General features: G+C 42.9%; 1 protein-coding gene and 1 long non-coding RNA gene across 2 annotated transcripts in view; both read left to right on the top strand.

Annotated features, from left to right (window-relative positions):
- LOC113012448 (uncharacterized) overlaps positions 1-130 on the top strand; it is a 786-nt gene extending 656 nt beyond the window's left edge. The window contains exon 2 of the long non-coding RNA XR_003270698.2: positions 1-130. This exon is cut by the window's left edge and continues 368 nt beyond it. This is a non-coding gene — a long non-coding RNA (uncharacterized LOC113012448).
- A 4,457-nt stretch (positions 131-4,587) lies between these two features.
- Positions 4,588-16,729, top strand: part of kif26ab (kinesin family member 26Ab) — a 68,557-nt gene continuing 56,415 nt past the window's right edge. The window contains exons 1-2 of the mRNA XM_026151646.2: positions 4,588-4,864; positions 5,106-5,324. Of these exons, the coding sequence (XP_026007431.2) occupies positions 4,802-4,864; positions 5,106-5,324 (282 nt within the window). The 5' untranslated portion in view covers positions 4,588-4,801. The remainder of the gene's footprint in view (positions 4,865-5,105; positions 5,325-16,729) is intronic.

Raw genomic sequence — 16,729 nt, 5'->3', positions numbered from 1 at the left:
AATTTCATTCTGCTGGCGCACATACAAATTTTTTAACAGCTCTGCTGCTCCTGCTGCTGTAACACCCGTCCTTTTCACTGCTTTACTGTTGCTGCTGTTCAGAAGTCAATAAAGAACCATTTGTCACTAATGGGTATGCGTGGGATTGTGTACTTTACGTCTGCAGGGATGGTCGCTGTCCAAAGTACTGAAAATTGCAACTGTGGTAAATATGGAAAAATCACATCTGCTGCTATCTAATTTGACAAAACAGAGAAAAATAATTGCTGGTAAGACATTTTAATCAACAAATAGTTAAGCGTGGAGCAGCTATTTCCCCATTTAACTTGGTTTAATATCATTTTTCCTGGGCTGTTGTTTTCCCGTCTGTATTATATTGATTAAATCATTTATTAGTCTAAATTAGTTTAAAAAGCCTCTAAACTGAGATAGACTTAATTAAAGCCACAGGTTTGCATTCAGGTCTCTTATCTGCTTAAAGGTTTGATGAGAAAACCAAAACTAAGGACTCACAATCTGACACAAGTAAATCCAAATGCTTTTTCCCAGGGAAGGGAAAGGCTACTCTACATTGCATAAATCATTCATGAAAGCAGTGTGCACCATTTATTCCCCCTCCCCTTTTTAGACAGCCCCCTTCCTTTTTTTCTTTTGATCTCCTCCATGCGCCAAGAACTATCAATATTTGCTAAACGTTTCTCACAAAGCCTGTCCGTGCACCGGGAGAAGCTGCAGATCGAGGTCTCACAGTCAGAGGATAAGACATAGGAGAGGACTTAATGAGATGCCCAGAGCGATTTCCCTGTACGTGCGCAAGGGCAGCAGATGTAGCAGCACACGAAGTCCCAGGGGATCCCGTCTTTGGAATTTCATCAGCGGCCAGAGGAGACTCAACCCAGACCTCCTCCAGAGGGGAGGGCTGGGTGACGGACATGGTAAATCATCTTTACTATGAATTGCAGTTATTGCTCTTCTCACAACCCCTGTCTCTCCATCACACAAAAGAAGGTGTCTGTGTTTGCGTGCATGCACGCGTGCATGCGCAACAGCGGGTGTGATGAGTTGCGTTGTTCTGGGGATAAAACAAATGATTAACCCCCCTCTGCTTAGCTGTCAAGTCATAATTGTTGCACCAGAGTCACTCTTGATCTTCTCTGCCCTCCTGAAAGACAAAGAAAAACTTTGCTCCATGCAGCCGCCGCTCTCTCCCGGTGACCTTACAACTTTCCAGCAGTCAGATCAGATACGTCACACTTACACTTACCGCCACTGTGAATAAAAGTTGACTGTATTTGGGCTCTGATACTAATGAGCTAAACTAATAAAACGATTGAAATTAAAGATAAATTTCACCCAAGATATGATTTCCGCTCAGCTAGTTCATTTGTTAAGTTAAAGGAACCATCCACAGATTTCAACCTCAGCCAACAGGTGTACTGCTGTTTCCAGGGGCTTTGAAGGCACCTTTTAAAACTCAGAGCTAAATAAAGCTAATCATGTCATAGTCTTATACCACGGAGCCCAATATACCACATACCACACCAGCCTGTGGTGTTTCTTAATTTAAACTGCACTCTCAGGTGCAACATATAGCCTATCAAATATTTGTTTCTGCTCTTATGGGCTTTGGTGGTGACACTTAACCCCATTATATCAATTTAATCCAAAAGAAATAATGCGGATTCTTACAGCTGTAACATTAAAAAAAGCATACTTTGTCAATTTGAATTCAGTTTTCAAGAAATGCGAGCCAGTGTTTCGGTGAAACCACCACGGGTGCCGCGTTTCACAGTGACACGTAGCTCACCGAGGAGCGGCTCCATGTGCATGACATCATCACTACAGTTTGTTTCCGTGCAGTCCAGTCTGAGAAGAAAAACTGGTTTATATTCGTAAATTAAACCCGGGCAGGACAACACTCTGATTATTCTGTTTAACGCCTGTTTTCATTCTAAAAACTAATCGTCTCTAATTTTTTTTTTTTTTAAAGACAACTCATTACTTTTATAATAGATCCGCTGGATCACAGGGAAACCACCCACTGGCCTCGTTCTTAATCTCACTATCTTAGCCGCATCTTGCTCGAAGAGTTGAGGCTATTCGCTGCATAGTGATTGGCAACCATGCGATCTTACTCAGTTATAACTGTTAGTTCCATTTTTAAGCAGCAAACACCTTAAATTATCAGGAATTTCAGCACTCGGGAGATTTTTCCGCCTTGGACATCTCACAGGAAATTTGAGCTGATCTGATTTCGATACAGACTGTAATAAAGTAAAATCAATCAAAAGCTGATCTGTTTCAATCCAAACAAAATTGGCTATCACTGCAGATAACCGTCATCACGGTAAACAAATCAAGTGCCTCATATTTGATTATATCCCAGACTGGCTTCTACAGCAACACTTTAACCACAGAGCTGCAGTACATTCTGCTGCAGGAAGATTATAGGAACATTATATATGTATATAAGACAAACATATAACATAGAAGCTTTGATTGGGTCGTTACTGCAAGCCCCTACATGAATAATACAGGAATATTACAGGGGGTCTGCCGTTAGGGGTTATAGCCGGATTGTCATTGTGTTTTACGTGTTCGTCCAGGGGGATGACAACGACGCACCAGCAAATCGGCTATGAGAGCAGGTCATCTCTATCTGAGGGAACAGAGAGCGAGAGAGATGGAGAGAGAGGGAGGCTGAGTGAGGGGGAGAGAGGAAGGGAGGGAGGGGGAGAGGAGAGGAGATGAGATGAGAGTGCAGCAGATGCACAAGGTGCTCCTTCTCTCTCAGACCTGCAACAGCACTCAAAGATCATGGATAATAAAAAAGTATTTCAGTGGATATAAACACCTTTTTGCGCACCGGATGGATTGCAGTGCTTGTTTCCCTCCCTCTTATTGGGCTGCTGGAAGTCGTGGCTATTTTACGCACACGTGCGAGCGCTCAGCTTGAATGACTGAATGTCCGGATTAAAAACCCCTTTGGATCTTTTTAGGGGGTACGAGACATATAAAATAGATGGCTGTAAGAATCAAATAGGTTTCCCAGGGAGTGGAATATTTTCTAGGGTACACTTGCAGCCCACATGGCTTTACCAAACTCACCGGGGTCTCCCGAAGCTGGGAAGCCCAACCCCAGCGTCATAGACCTGGGGACATTCTTCGTCGACTCGGACATTATATTTGGGTTTACAAGTCACCTGCTGAAGAGAAAAACAAAGGTAAGAGTTTTCTCAAGGGATGTTTGAAACAAAAGCTATCTCAGAGAGCATGTTCTTGCTGGAGCGCTGTTTGCACAAGTGGGAAACAGTGACGAGCCAGATAAATGATGCGCGCTTGACGGGTCCTGTCCGCTATTCAGGACCGTGAGCAGCACCTCGTAGCATCTGCGATCCCTGTTAACCTCCAGCTTCATTCACTGATTTCAAGAATCTCCAGTTTTGCGTATTAATACTTTCTTCAGCATTTTGCAGCAAATAAAAGTGCCTTAACTTAAATTCTCTTTAACTGCTGTTAAAGTAAACGAGGAAAAATACACCTATAAGGCTTGGTAGACAATTCAGTGACAACTTACCAACATATTTAAATATGACTTATAAGCTGGTGTGGAAAAAATGTTTATTACAAGGTGCGTTGTTTAATTTAAGTCTTAATTTCCTAATAATAAATCTTCCAGTGTCTTTTGACAAGCCCCTTTCAGCCCCGAGAAATGTTGCAGCCGACGATAAAAACATATATTGGAGGTTATATTTACGTTTAAAACGTCACCATTGGCTGATATGACTTGTGCAAAAGAAGTGGACGAGAAAAAAGTGAAATAAATTAAAATCTTTTTATGGGGAGAGAAAAAAGAGAAACCGTTTCTTATGTGCAGGACAGCAGGGCATGTGGCGACTGTCGCTTACATCACCCGCATGAAATATTCAAAGTTTATCAATTAAATATTTAACCGTGGAGAGCCCACCCTCTTCAATTTGAGAGATGGTGTTCTTTATTTCTGACGGAGGATGGCGCCAGAGTAACATCAGCGACAAACATCTCTGCTCCCTGAGAGGCAACAGTTGACGGTGCACCCTGAAAGCGAATAAAGCACAAAATCCTACAAGAAGATTCATATTATCATTATCATTCATGTAAGATGTTGTCTTTGACATTAGTTTAATTAAGCTCCAATTTAGGGTTTTATATAGCCCTACCTACCAAATAACAGACTGGGTACCTTAAAGTGATTAAGGCATCTAGTATTATATTTTTCATATATAATATATATATATATATTTTTTTTATCTCTTTATATCTCTTAAGATATTTTTACATTTAATACAGTTGTAAAACGTTAAAACTGTACTCTAGACTATGGCTATTTAAATCCGCGTGTGATAAACTGAAGAGAGCAAGCTGAGAGAGAAACTACTGAGATTTTTAATAAAGAAATAGTGGAAACGTTTTTATGCAATTAAATTAGTATAATATTCGATAATGGTTCACTTCACAGACAACTCGATTGCCGCATGAGCAGGGAAGTTTCTTTATCCCTCCCATTCGGAGAGTAACACCGCCTCCTGCGCACGGCTGAGTGCCCTCCTGTACCAAAACTCCTCCACAACTTTGGAGCTTCATGGGGCGCACTCACAAGTTGCCTTCGCCCAGTCGCCACCGGTCCGGTGCGATGTGACAGATGACTGATAACCTTCAGTCCGGTCTTCGGTGCAGCCTATGGCTCGGTCTCACATTTTTCAGCCACAGTATCCGTGAGTTTCAAGACGTTCTCCTGAAGGTGCAACCTTGAGTTGGGAGAATGAGCTCCTCTTGGGGCAGTTCAGCTTTTGATGGTGGAGACCATGACAACCGCGTGTTCACTGTAAGTGTCTCCCTGCACAGGATTACGTGTAAAAAAACTAATTTGCTTATTCTTAAATACAGTTTGCATTGTTTTTATTTACATCAGCTTTTGTGAGGTGCGCACTTCAGGTGCTCTGTATTCAAACGGGTTGTCAAGGTACAGGCAAAACAGTTTCACCGTCACAGTTGGACGCTTTTTAAGTGCAAACTACTCTTTTTTGAAACCTCAAAAGTTAACCAAACCTTTGCTTGTTCCGAAGGTGGAGGGATGTCCGGGTGGAGACTCTCCCGCGACCCCCAGGAAAAGACTTCACTCCGCGGAGGAAGCGCAATGGAGCAGCCGACCTCCTCCTGAGGGCGCCGGGTCGGTTCCCATCTCCGAGTCGGAGGAGAAGGGAGGCTTTTGCCAAAGTTGCCAGAAGAAAGTCTCAGAGCTGAAGAAACAAGCGCTAGCTCTGGCTGACCAGAATTCACTGAAGGTTGGTGTTATAATTTGTAATCTTTGAAATCTTTTAGCACATTCTGTCGCTCACATTTTAACTTTTTTTGTTTGCATTGAAAAGTACTGTGATCACCCAAGTTGCACTTCTGCTTTACAGTAATTCATGGTAAAATTTTCATAAAAAGCCATCAAGCAAGCAAATTATAGTAACTATTACCACAGAATAGTGATAGGAGCTCTGTAGTGATGCTTGTGTCCACCTGCACCTGCTCTTCGCATTGAAACATGAACAGTGAAATTAGATCCAGCTAATGTTTCACCAAGAAAGCTCTCACAGTCCACTTGCAAAGTTGTTTATTGCTATACTTGACTTCAAAATGCTGGCTCTGGAAGTGAAAATGGAAGCTTTTGAGACTTTGAAAGTGGCCTATTGTTTGACTAAACAATGCTTATCTTTTTATTTTGCTGTTGGGTGTGGGGGGGTCGAAGGGGCTGAAACAAGCAGGCCCCGCTCACGTTGGAGACTGAGGAGGAAGTTAAGTCCCAGTCGACCTTCGCTGTGCATTGAAAGTGTTCCTGTGTTGCTGCTCCCACAATTCCCACCGCTGTTAAATATAGGCCCTGAGACCACTGTTGTTGTGGCGCGCTGGTTTTTGCCCCAGGGTCGGTTCTCCTTTGTTGTACCATTTTAGAGGGAAAGTCTCAAAGTTAGATTGGATTACTGCTCTACAAGGTTCACCCTGAATACGCCTGCACCTGATGTTCATACAGGAACAGAATACATAAGGGAGAAGGAAACATTTGGACAGCACCTGTGCTCCGGTTTGAATCACCTGTATGTGTGGTCTAATCTTTAAAGGTGGTTTTGAGTGTATCAGATCTATAGTCAGGTTTCAGGTTAAGTCCACACATTAGCCAAACCCTAACTATTATTATCTGCCCTGGGAACTGACCTCCCCTTTTTTAGTGTGGGACCCTCCAGCAGTACTTTGTGGCCTTCAACAGGTGCTCTGGGCTGAAGAAAGAGACGAAGACTTCCCCTCTGCCCCGTATTTTGCTCTTGTTGATGGCTAAATTGCGCCTTAATTCCGGGGTGGCAAACAGTGATGGCAGGGTGCTGTTATTGTACCAGCGTTATGGTATAGGTTTCCCCTAGGTGAAGGATAATAAAACCATTGTCTTTGTGAGTTTGAGCTGCTCACCTGTTGGGCCTCATAGGATGGATGCAGTTATGGATGATCGCTTCCAAATTACTTCCTCCATGGAGGGAAGAAGGTCAACACGGTTATTCAGGTGGCCTGCTGGGATACCTGCTAGAGTTCAGCCAGTGTTGTGTCTGCGGCCGTCATGGGAAAAATGAGTGCGGAGACTGTTTACTGAGGTCACACTTCCCCTCCCTCCCCATCCGCCCGCCGTCCCGTTTTTGAGAGGAGGAAGTCAGCTTGGTCCCCAGGCATCCCTCCCCCCCCCTTCTCTGCTGTAGACTTATTGTTTGAATACAGTAGTAGTAGTGAGTAGATAAAAATTCAAGGAAAAGTGTTTGGGTCAAGTGAATGTGCTTTCAGACATGAAGCGACTGGAGGGAAAGCTGACTTTTAACACACATTGAAGTCCAGACAGCTTTTGCATTTTCCTGTTTGGGTCTAAAGGAACAAGAAACTCGGGGAAGTAAAGCCCTTCTCCCCTCCACGCTGTTGTTTATTGTGGCTCTGTGGAGCCCAGTGGTGTAAGTGGACAATTGCAGCAATGCAGTGATGTTTTTGTGCACAGTCCACTTGCTTTGAATGTTCAACAAAGCAGCAGCAGCAACGATTTTTGCATAACATTTACAATGAATTTCTGATTATAACCATTTTATGACATCACGCTAAGGGGGTCAAGCCTAAATTAACTTTTCTGAAATTGGGTCCTCGAGCTACTACCCCTACATTTTAACTGCCTTGACACATTTTATGTTATTCAGAGAGAAGATAATGAAAAGTCTCGTGGAAAAGTGCCCTTTCCTGAAAGGACAGGTAAAAAAAAGAAGAGACACTGACAACCACCAGACTCTATTTAATCAAGGCACTTCAATTGCTTAATTTGCATAATTAAAACCTACAATAATGAATGCCTTGACTAGAGAACAGCAGAGAGTCTGGATTTCCTAATTCTAGCATGCTTATTGTGGCTGGACACAGCAGTTAGGTGAGGTATGCCACAAAGTAAAACGATTGCTTGAATCTCAGTTTCAAAGAACCCTGTTAATTTCTTACTGCAAGCTAAATTAGCCAGCTTTCGGCTAAAGCTTAGCACCATATGGAGAGGTGAGGTATCAATTTCCACCTAGCTTTCAGTAAGAAAGGGACTAAGTGCATCTGCAAAACCATTAAACTATTTTTAAGATCAAATATGAAAACTGTTATTTGCAAATGATGTCTATGACTTTTGTACTTTTACTGATAATATAAATTTTGAGTTGTGGACGTATTTTAAATATTTCCATTTTCCAAACCATTGCACTGAGGTTTCACTGCAGGTCAGTGCTGACAGACAATCATAAATAAAGATGTCTATGAATGTAAAAACCAGCCTTGGACCTTGTGGAGTGCACGAGTGTGCTGACTGCTTAACAGAGAATGTCCTGCGGGCCTGTGAGGGTTTAAAGATTTGGAATTAAGCTGAACTGTTGGTGTTTTTTATTGCAGCCAGGCCTCACCTCTGCCATGAGGGAAGTGAGACACTGACCTCTGCCCCGGCCACCATACAGATCAAAGTATAATGAGCAAGTGAATCAAGTTAAATCTTGCTGATAGAGAGCAAACCACAAGCTAATCAAGAATACAATGCACTGCTGATATATGCACAATGTGTTCCAGCCTATTATGGATAGGGTGAGTGAATGTGACTATGAATGTGGCTGCACAAATTAATTTGAACCACGAGGCCTTTTTGCCAGGTTTTTCATGATGAATTCATAAATTACAGGAACGGTAATTTTCACAAATGACTCACTGGGATTCATGTTTGATTTGTTCCTGCTTTGCTCCTTATTTGACCCTCGATCCATTTAAAATGCAGCCTCATTAGTGAATCCATATAACTGTCTCGGATCAGGTTTTATTTCCCGAAACACTACAGAAAGGAAATTAATCAACCTTATGTCATCCAACAAATGTTTCCAGGCCAAACAGTCACTGGCATAGCATGTTCTGAGCATGTTTGTCTTTGATTTATGATGACCAGAGATAGGTGAGGCAGAATACACAGCTAAGGATTCAGGAATGATATTTTGCTATTTTGCACAAGCGAGCGTGTGTTTAAAAGTGTCCAAAACATATAGGCGAGAAATGGGTAAATGACTGCAGCTCTGCAGGCCTGGTTCCCGTTACCTCTCCTTTGTTGACTGCCCTCTGACATTTCTGTCACTTCTCTCAGCTTTTATGGTGGGTTAAGGTTTCAAGGAGCTGATCTGTGCAGGAACAAGAGCACACTGCAGCTTCGCTGTAGGAGGGCAGACGACAGAGGACAGAATGAAAACCCAAACTGACGTAGACTTAAAACAGAGCATGGCCATATTATTCTATTCACCTCTAAGCACCTGAGCCCCCGAGGCCCTCGCTGATACGTGTATGTCTGTACCTTTGCGGCTGTTCAGCAGTGTGAGCACTGCAACGGGCCTGGGAGGAGATGAGAGACGAGGCAGGAGAATAGAAGAGACTCTGAGCTGAGCTGTGCTCTTGCTTTATCCCTGCATGCGGTGTGACTTCTGCTTTATGGCATGTGGCTGTATTAAACTGTAGGGCAATAATCTGGTGTCAAGTGGTGCAGAGACCATAGACATCAGTCATGCTGGTACCATGCTGTACTATATATGGGAGCCTCAGCAGCATGCAGTTGTGTACTGCCGTTTTACCCAATCCCCACAGCTTCATTTATCCAGTGCTGGGTGTTGCGGGAATGGCAATACTTTTTCAGTATAGACCGAAATTTGTCTGAGACACCCCGAATTGACAGGCGCCTTTTTCTTTTCTCAGTGGAACAAAGCACAAAGTTAGTACTGTGAGCGCTGCAGGAATTTAATTGCCTTGAAAAAACCTCCTCCAAAAACCTTCATCTCCATTATTTTTCAGCCTGTTATTCATCTTCATCTATACTTCTGAACTGCCCAGTGCTCCCAGAGCCCTTTAAATTTGAACAGTGGAACAACTCTGTCAGTAGTTAAAGGAGTGTAAAGAATTTCTCATTCACTTTCTTGCTTCCAGATTTTCACAGCTGGTCCTGCTTTCAGAGCACTTTTACTGGCCACAAACCTTATTTTTTAACCTCCAGGCAACTCTGGAATGAAGGCCACATCTTCACTGTGTCTGCTGCAGTTTCATTTTACATCTTTAATTTAGTGAGCTGAAAGTGAATTGACCCCAATTGTCGCTGGCCAGTCTGCCACTTATCACAATTGCAAGGGTAAATTGGTATGAGGCAGAGAGCAGAAAATGGGTTCAAGGTGCACAGATTCAACGTCTGAAGGGTCTGGATGGAAAGTGAGCTGCAGTGAGGCTGATGCTCATCACCTTTCATCAGGAGGAGACCGCAGGAATCTGTTGGAGGAGGTTGCGGAATTCTCCACCTGGAACTTCCATTCCTCAAGTCTGCATGTCACTCCTTGCTCAGGGGAGCAAGATGAAACAGGAGCTGACTGAGGCTCCCCAGCAGATGCCCACTAACACACATACACGCATAATGTACGCACACAAGCAGGCACACGCACATATTTGCTTGAATGTGTCCTCCTTCGGCCATCTGGCCCTTTCTGCTGCTACTGCATGCCATTGCAGTGTCTACAGAGAGCCGTGCAGATGTTCCCACAGTTACCTGTCAAGGTGAGCAAAGCTTTTTAGAGCTGTTTAGATGTGGGGATTTACCCTGCTGCTTCCAGTTATCTCTTTCCATCTTAGATCTTCACTGTAAATATACACTCCCAATAAGTGAGCTTTGCATTTAGAAAGAGATAGAAATGTAGACAAGAGCAGCTCTGTCTCACAAGTAGCAGATCACTGTATCTAAACTGAAGTCATTGCTGTCAAGGTATTAGGTCAAATTAAGCAGGCAAGAATAAATCTTGGAACTAAAATTTTATGTCAGTGTTTAATACATTATCTGAATCTTTTTGTTTCTAACCCATCTTCTGTATGAGTAAAAGCAACTACCAGGCTTCTGCAGCTGTAAAATCATTTCATTATCGGCAGGGGAATATGCGTTATTAACAGTAACGAGAGTTAATTTAAAAATCATTGCACGCCTCTATTAACGGCATTTCAGCTGTCATGTTTGAAGGTTTTGGCTGGTCATAGTTTTGTCACTATTTATAAAAGATCACCTTAAATGACTCAAAAAGAGCTTTCTCTGGCTGTGGCATACCTGGAAACCAAGAATCGCAGCACCATCAGTTTTGACCTTTGGTCCTGGCCTCACCAGATAGTCACTTTATTGTCCTAACATGAATCTTGTGTCCTTAATCATGGGCTAATATGCTGACTAAATACAAATTCTCTTTTTTAATAAAAAGCAGGAAACCTCACTTTTCCTGACACTTCTTAATTTATTATCTTGCAAGGAGTTAAAGGTGAATGTGCCCTTCTTATGACTGACATGTTAGATATAAAGCTGCAAACCGTTTGCATCTTGGCATAACACATCACCTGAAAATAGCAGGTGACAAATGAACATGCATCTCATTTATTTTATCTACAAGAAAGGAAAAGTGTAAAAAAATGACAAGGCAATGTTTGACAGGAGTAACAATTTTTAAAAACTGGATAGAATAATAGCTGTTTCCACCTGCTCCAGTCGCTTTGCCAAGCTAACCTGTCTGTAGTGGCATGAGTAATTGAAATTAATGAGAGGGAAACAGAGATGGTCTTTATATCCCAAAAAATGTGAATAAACATATGTCCCCTGGAATCTAAATACTTTGTACTTCTCTGAGTTTTTGATTGGATGTTAATTAAGTGCAGTAATATTTAAAATGTCTGTCAACAGTTGTTCACAGATACATGTTTACTTTACTACGCTAGTATCCCATTTATTTTATGATCAGTCATCTTTACAGGATTAAGCTGAATCAAAGCACCCTGTAATGCTCCGACTGTGACAACACCTATATCCCATGTCGGCTTCTTATTCTTAGTGGGTTTGAAAAATAATTGCCATACATAATAACATGTGTCTGAATGGGTTTGCTGCTATTTGGTGAAGGATCATGTGTTACAATGAGCCAGACTGAAATGAAACAATGGATTTGCAGTCTAGGCTGACAGGCCAATGTGTTACGGCACGGCACAGGTCTGCAGAGCATGAGAACAGAACAACAAAGGCAGAAATGTCAGTGAACAACGAACACGAATGCAACAAGAAGTCTAACCAGTGGGAATTAATCAGTTTGACTTGTTCATTTAGGGTGAGGTGCGCGTGCGTAAATATGAGCGTGAAAAAGAAAATTGCACGTGTGTGTTTGTTTCACGCGCTCTTGGTACTCCTGGCGCTTGGATCCATATGTCATGTTGAAGTGAGATGTACACAATCCGGGCAGACTGCACTCCATTATTGAGTCTGATTCAGTATTGGGAGGCAGAAAAAACATAGTTGTTGAGATAAATTTTCAACATGGTACACAGACACTGAGGAGCACTGAGTTGGAGGTAATCTCCTGCTGGCTCCATAAAACGCACTCAATTGACAGAAGGCCTTGTGGTAGCAGACAAATCGCCTGGCTTATAGCAATGTGCTGAAAGAGAATGCCAGCACTGTGTATCCTTGCCAAGATGGATGTGCAGACAGCAAACTCAGGGCTGTTTTGGGCGTGGCTCTCTTGCTGACAGCAAACAGTGGATCAGTTGAGTATGCTGCCTGAGTTAGACTTGACATTGCCTTGTTTGTTTTCCTCTTTGCAAGATGTTAATGGAGCATCTACTTCTCACCTTCCAGTTCATGAAGTTGCCAGTGTGTGGCCTCATTGGGAATATTTAGCCACTCGAAGAGTTAGATGCTACAGAAGCAAATGAATAAGAAGCTTAGAGATCACTAATCAGGACGTGTCACTTTACATATTACATTTTTTTTTTAAAAACGGGTAATTTTTATCCACAATTGGCTTGTTTAGAGAATTTAAAGGAATCCTAAAAGACTCTTCTGCACCTCCAAGCAAAGTAATTACTCTCTGCAACATGCCTGCAATCATGTTTGTTGTTTGGGCAATGTAATATTTCTTTCCTTTTATTCCCAGAGGAGCCCCTGAGTGGCCAAGAGTAGTAAACTGTGGCTGCGGTTTGCAGCTGCTCCGTAAGTGCACCAGTCTGCTGTCATGTCGTATTTCCCCATATGTGTCAGAGCAATAGTGTGCATGCATCTCTCTCTGATTCTATTTGTGTTTGTGTAATAGCAGATGGATAGCGATGAGTTGTGGTGTGACTTGTAGATGGCTTGTGTTAACTCATCTCCACCGGACTCCCCAGCTATGCTTTAGGCTATTCTTTATTGTCAGGAGCTCATTCAGATACGTATATAGTGCTCCATAAATCCTGGCACGGTATATAAAAAAAAGATGCCAGTCAAAGTTCACGCTGCTCATGTTCATTTCACGCTTGAGTGTCCCGCCCCATGTGTGAGGATGAGCGTGGGTATTGATGATGTGTGAATGTGCGTGAAAGTACCAGAGGAAAAAAAGATAGAGATGAAGCACAGTCAGAGTCCCTCCATCCTTTCCAGTTTGCTGCTGAATGCATCCGTCTTTCTGATCTTAACTACTACCAATTTATGATTGCTTTATTACTGTCGGCGTTTTATCTTCACTGGCCTGGTGGTGGTCATGGAGAAGGTAACCATCCAGTAGCATTACTCTAGTACTTGCTGGGGTTAGTTATGATGAGCTTTCTTTACCCCTTGTGTTTTATCACTAGCTTATATATCAGGGTCTAAAATGCCATTAAGCATCTAAGTATTATTATGTATATGAATATCAATAATGTCAGCTTAGCATCAAAGCAGGTAAACCTTCTGTAGTGAGAGGAAGCTAAAGTAAAGAAGAAATGTGTTTCAATTTGGACTTTTCTCTCATTATCAAATGACCTGACTTGGCAATTTGTCTGCTGACATTTGAAAGGAAATGGCATAGCCCTGCGTTCGACAAATGGCATCAAAGTTGCTTTTATTCCAATGGAAAATTGTTGTCGCTGAATTTTTCAACAGGCGGAACAACGAAAAGGTCAATCGCAGCCGTATGGATTTTCATAATGGATTTTCAACTGAAAAAGTCATAAAATAGCTGCGTTGTTTGTCTGTGATTGGCAGCTGAAGTCCTTTTCCTTAGACTTTTATACTTTGGGAAAATGTGAAAAAAAAGTTTTATTGATTTTGTTTTGTAAAATCGACATTAATATAAGACAATGATGTTTTGCTGCTAGACAAACTCACAAAAGTGTGATTGCAGACCTTTTTTTTAATCTCTTCTCGATGAGCCACGAAAAAATCATAAAAAAGATAAAGAAAAAAGTGCTTGAAATCTGTAGCAGTGTGTTTTGAACAGGCTGCAAAGTGAAAAGAGTAAGAGCTAATGTATAAGCTACAGTGTATCACGATAACAATCACTTTAGAGGTCACTGGTTGGAAAAACAAAAAGAAAATGAAGGGTAATTAGATTTATATTCAGATCAGCAGATATGTACTGTCTTGATAAACTGTGCCACCTCGAGCTTGTCATTACTCCCAAGCAGCAGATGCTCGTGGAGTAAACCTTCCCCTGCCTTTCTCCTATGAACCATCTCTCCCATTAATAGATCCGTCCTTTATGCTTCCCCTCTTGTTACGGCCGCTCTATTTTATGATGTCACTCTCTTTGCTGAAGAGCTCTGGGCTGTTTTATCTCCTTCGTGTGTGTCGAGCACTTAAACTTAAACCTCTCTGTTTACGAGTCCCAAACTGCCTCTCCATCCTCTGCGTTTGCTGCTCAGTATCAGTTCAGTACCACCTATAAAAGCAGAGCCGTCCTAGCTTTTCGGGGAACTTGCCGGGGAGGCCTCACAGTGCAGACTCAAAGGTAAGTGCCCAGCTAACATGCTGATGATGGGCAAAAACCTATGGAGGGACTTGTCATCAAGTGAGTGTTTGTATATGTGTGTAGATTTACCGATAGCATTGTGTCTTTGCCACATTCTCAGTTGACAGCGGCTTCTACCCCTGATTACTGCTCTGAAATCACTTTCATTCAGAGATGCTTTCAGTTTATATTTTGTTCCTACATGCTGTTGTTTTGTTGCCTGAAATTGTCATCATTAACGTGCCGTCTTTTAGGTACTCAGCTGTATTCGCTTTGCCAGTGGCTGTTTTGGCAGTGTTCACTCCCGGTGCCTCTATCAGGCACCTCTAAATCAACATGATAGATGGCAGCTTTTTGTTTACCGCGCTAAATTTATGCATCAAACAAAAAAAACATTGCTGGAATACCTTTGAACATGTCTGTGCAACGCGGAAATGCTGTCCCTCCTCAGATGAAAAGGGGGGAAGCTCCTGGGGAGAGCACCTGCACTTGTAGCCTTGGCAAATTCCTGCCAAGTTTTACTGTTCGAAGCAGGAGTGGATGCTGTAGTTGTGTTTCGCGCTCTGATCCTTTGCTCTGTTCAGCTCAACCCTCCCCTGTGTCTTTCAGGAGATGCAACAAGGAGATCATAAACGCCAGAACTCACAGTGCAGGATCATGCTTTAATATCATTCAAAGTCAGCCAGAGGGCCTGCTAGATGGTGTTAAACACTACATTTTATTGTTTATTTACAGTTTTTGCCATCTTTAGTTTCACATTTAAGCAATCCTGTTTAAGCTATGCTGACCTGACCTCAAACGCATCTCTTTTTACAAATTTAATTTAGCTAGGAATGATAGTTTGAACTTCTCTTTCCATTTTTTCTTTTTCCTGTGCTTTTTCTGACCTCTCTGTACCTGTTCACCACCACGTGAATGCATTCCTTCCTACACAAAATCCACTCCTCTACTCTTTATTTACTGTGAGCAATCTTCCACAAACTCCATTGCTGCCACACGGTCATTACCACATCTATGTAGCGAGACGGTGCCCTCCTCCTGCTTTTTCTGTCCAGCCACTGAACCCTTAACCTCACTGTCCCACGCTGGGCGTTTATGTCTTCATCCCTTTTGTGCGAGAGGATCTGTTTGGGTCGTGATGTCCAGGAGAGAGGTGAAATTGGGGTACACTTGAACTCCCAAAGAAGCAGTAACATTTGAACTGAATTTGACCTGTGGGACTACACGTGATGTGTCTGTTTTCCTCTCTTTTATGCATTTTCTCTTTTTCAGCTATTGCCAGGCATTCAGGCACACAACGTATGCATATAGAGTTTGGTTCCCACACTAGATTGCAGCAGAAAGTGTTTTATACGTTAGTGGTTATCTTATTAGGGGTGCTGTAAAAGCCCTACAGTAACCATTCAAAGTCATCATGGTGCTATAGCAGTTGAACAATGCTTAATTAGCTCGTAAACAAAGGCTACAGGGGAATCAGAAAGGGCAATCAAAGTGTCCCGTGCCTTTGAGCTTCTCACACCATCAACAAAGCCTTCTCTAATGGCCCCATCACTCCACTTGTTGTGTCTCACCACAGTGTGCTTCCTGACAACATAAAAGGCACACATTCCAAAAAGAGCCTCGGACAGGAGACGCTACTCATCTTCACGCTACTCATCTTCACCTCCCTTTGCCTTCAAAGCTACCCTGCTGACGCCAGTGCCACTCCCCTCCCTACCCTTTCCCCCCCTGCCAGATATTGACATTGCTCCTCTGCTCACGTCCTCCGTGTATGTTTGGTTCCCCGTGGCGACCACCGCAGCTTTCATCTTTCCTCTTTCAGTCTTGTGTCCGTGACTTTGGTGGTCTGTTTTATTGCAGCTCTTTGTGTGACGCTGTGCTGGCACGCCGCTGGGATCCTGTGAGGAAGTGCTCAGCGCACAAAAGACACCGTGCCAGGCTATGGAAAGGTTACTCAGGCTTGATGTAAAGACAGGTGTGAATTTGATGTGTGTGTCAGGTGTGCCCGCGCGAAAGCCCGTGCGTCACGGCGGCCTCATGCTCATGCTCACGCTCGCGCCAGACAGCGAGTGCATGTTTTCCTATGTTCGGACACGAGGCCCTCTAAAGAAAACAGACATTCGCTGCCACACGAGGACAGCACGGCAGCAGGTCGGAGGCAATCTCTGCTTGTTTGTGCGACTATGTTATCATCTCCTGTTTCCTGTCAAAACAGGAAAAGAGAGGGGCGAAAATGGAGGCTTGGAAAGTGCCGCCTTGATGTGTGTTGGCTGGAGGTCCAGCTCTGTCTGACAGTGACCCTCCCGGCCAGCAAAAACAGACTTGTTCTGGGCGTAACCCACAGTGGGGTACTTCAGTGTTATTTTTATCAC

The sequence above is a fragment of the Astatotilapia calliptera genome, chromosome 19 (genome assembly GCF_964374335.1).
Source record: "Astatotilapia calliptera chromosome 19, fAstCal68.1, whole genome shotgun sequence".
Lineage (NCBI taxonomy): Eukaryota > Metazoa > Chordata > Actinopteri > Cichliformes > Cichlidae > Astatotilapia > Astatotilapia calliptera.
Note: the sequence above shows the minus strand (reverse complement) of the source record. Positions and strands in the feature narration are given on the sequence as shown.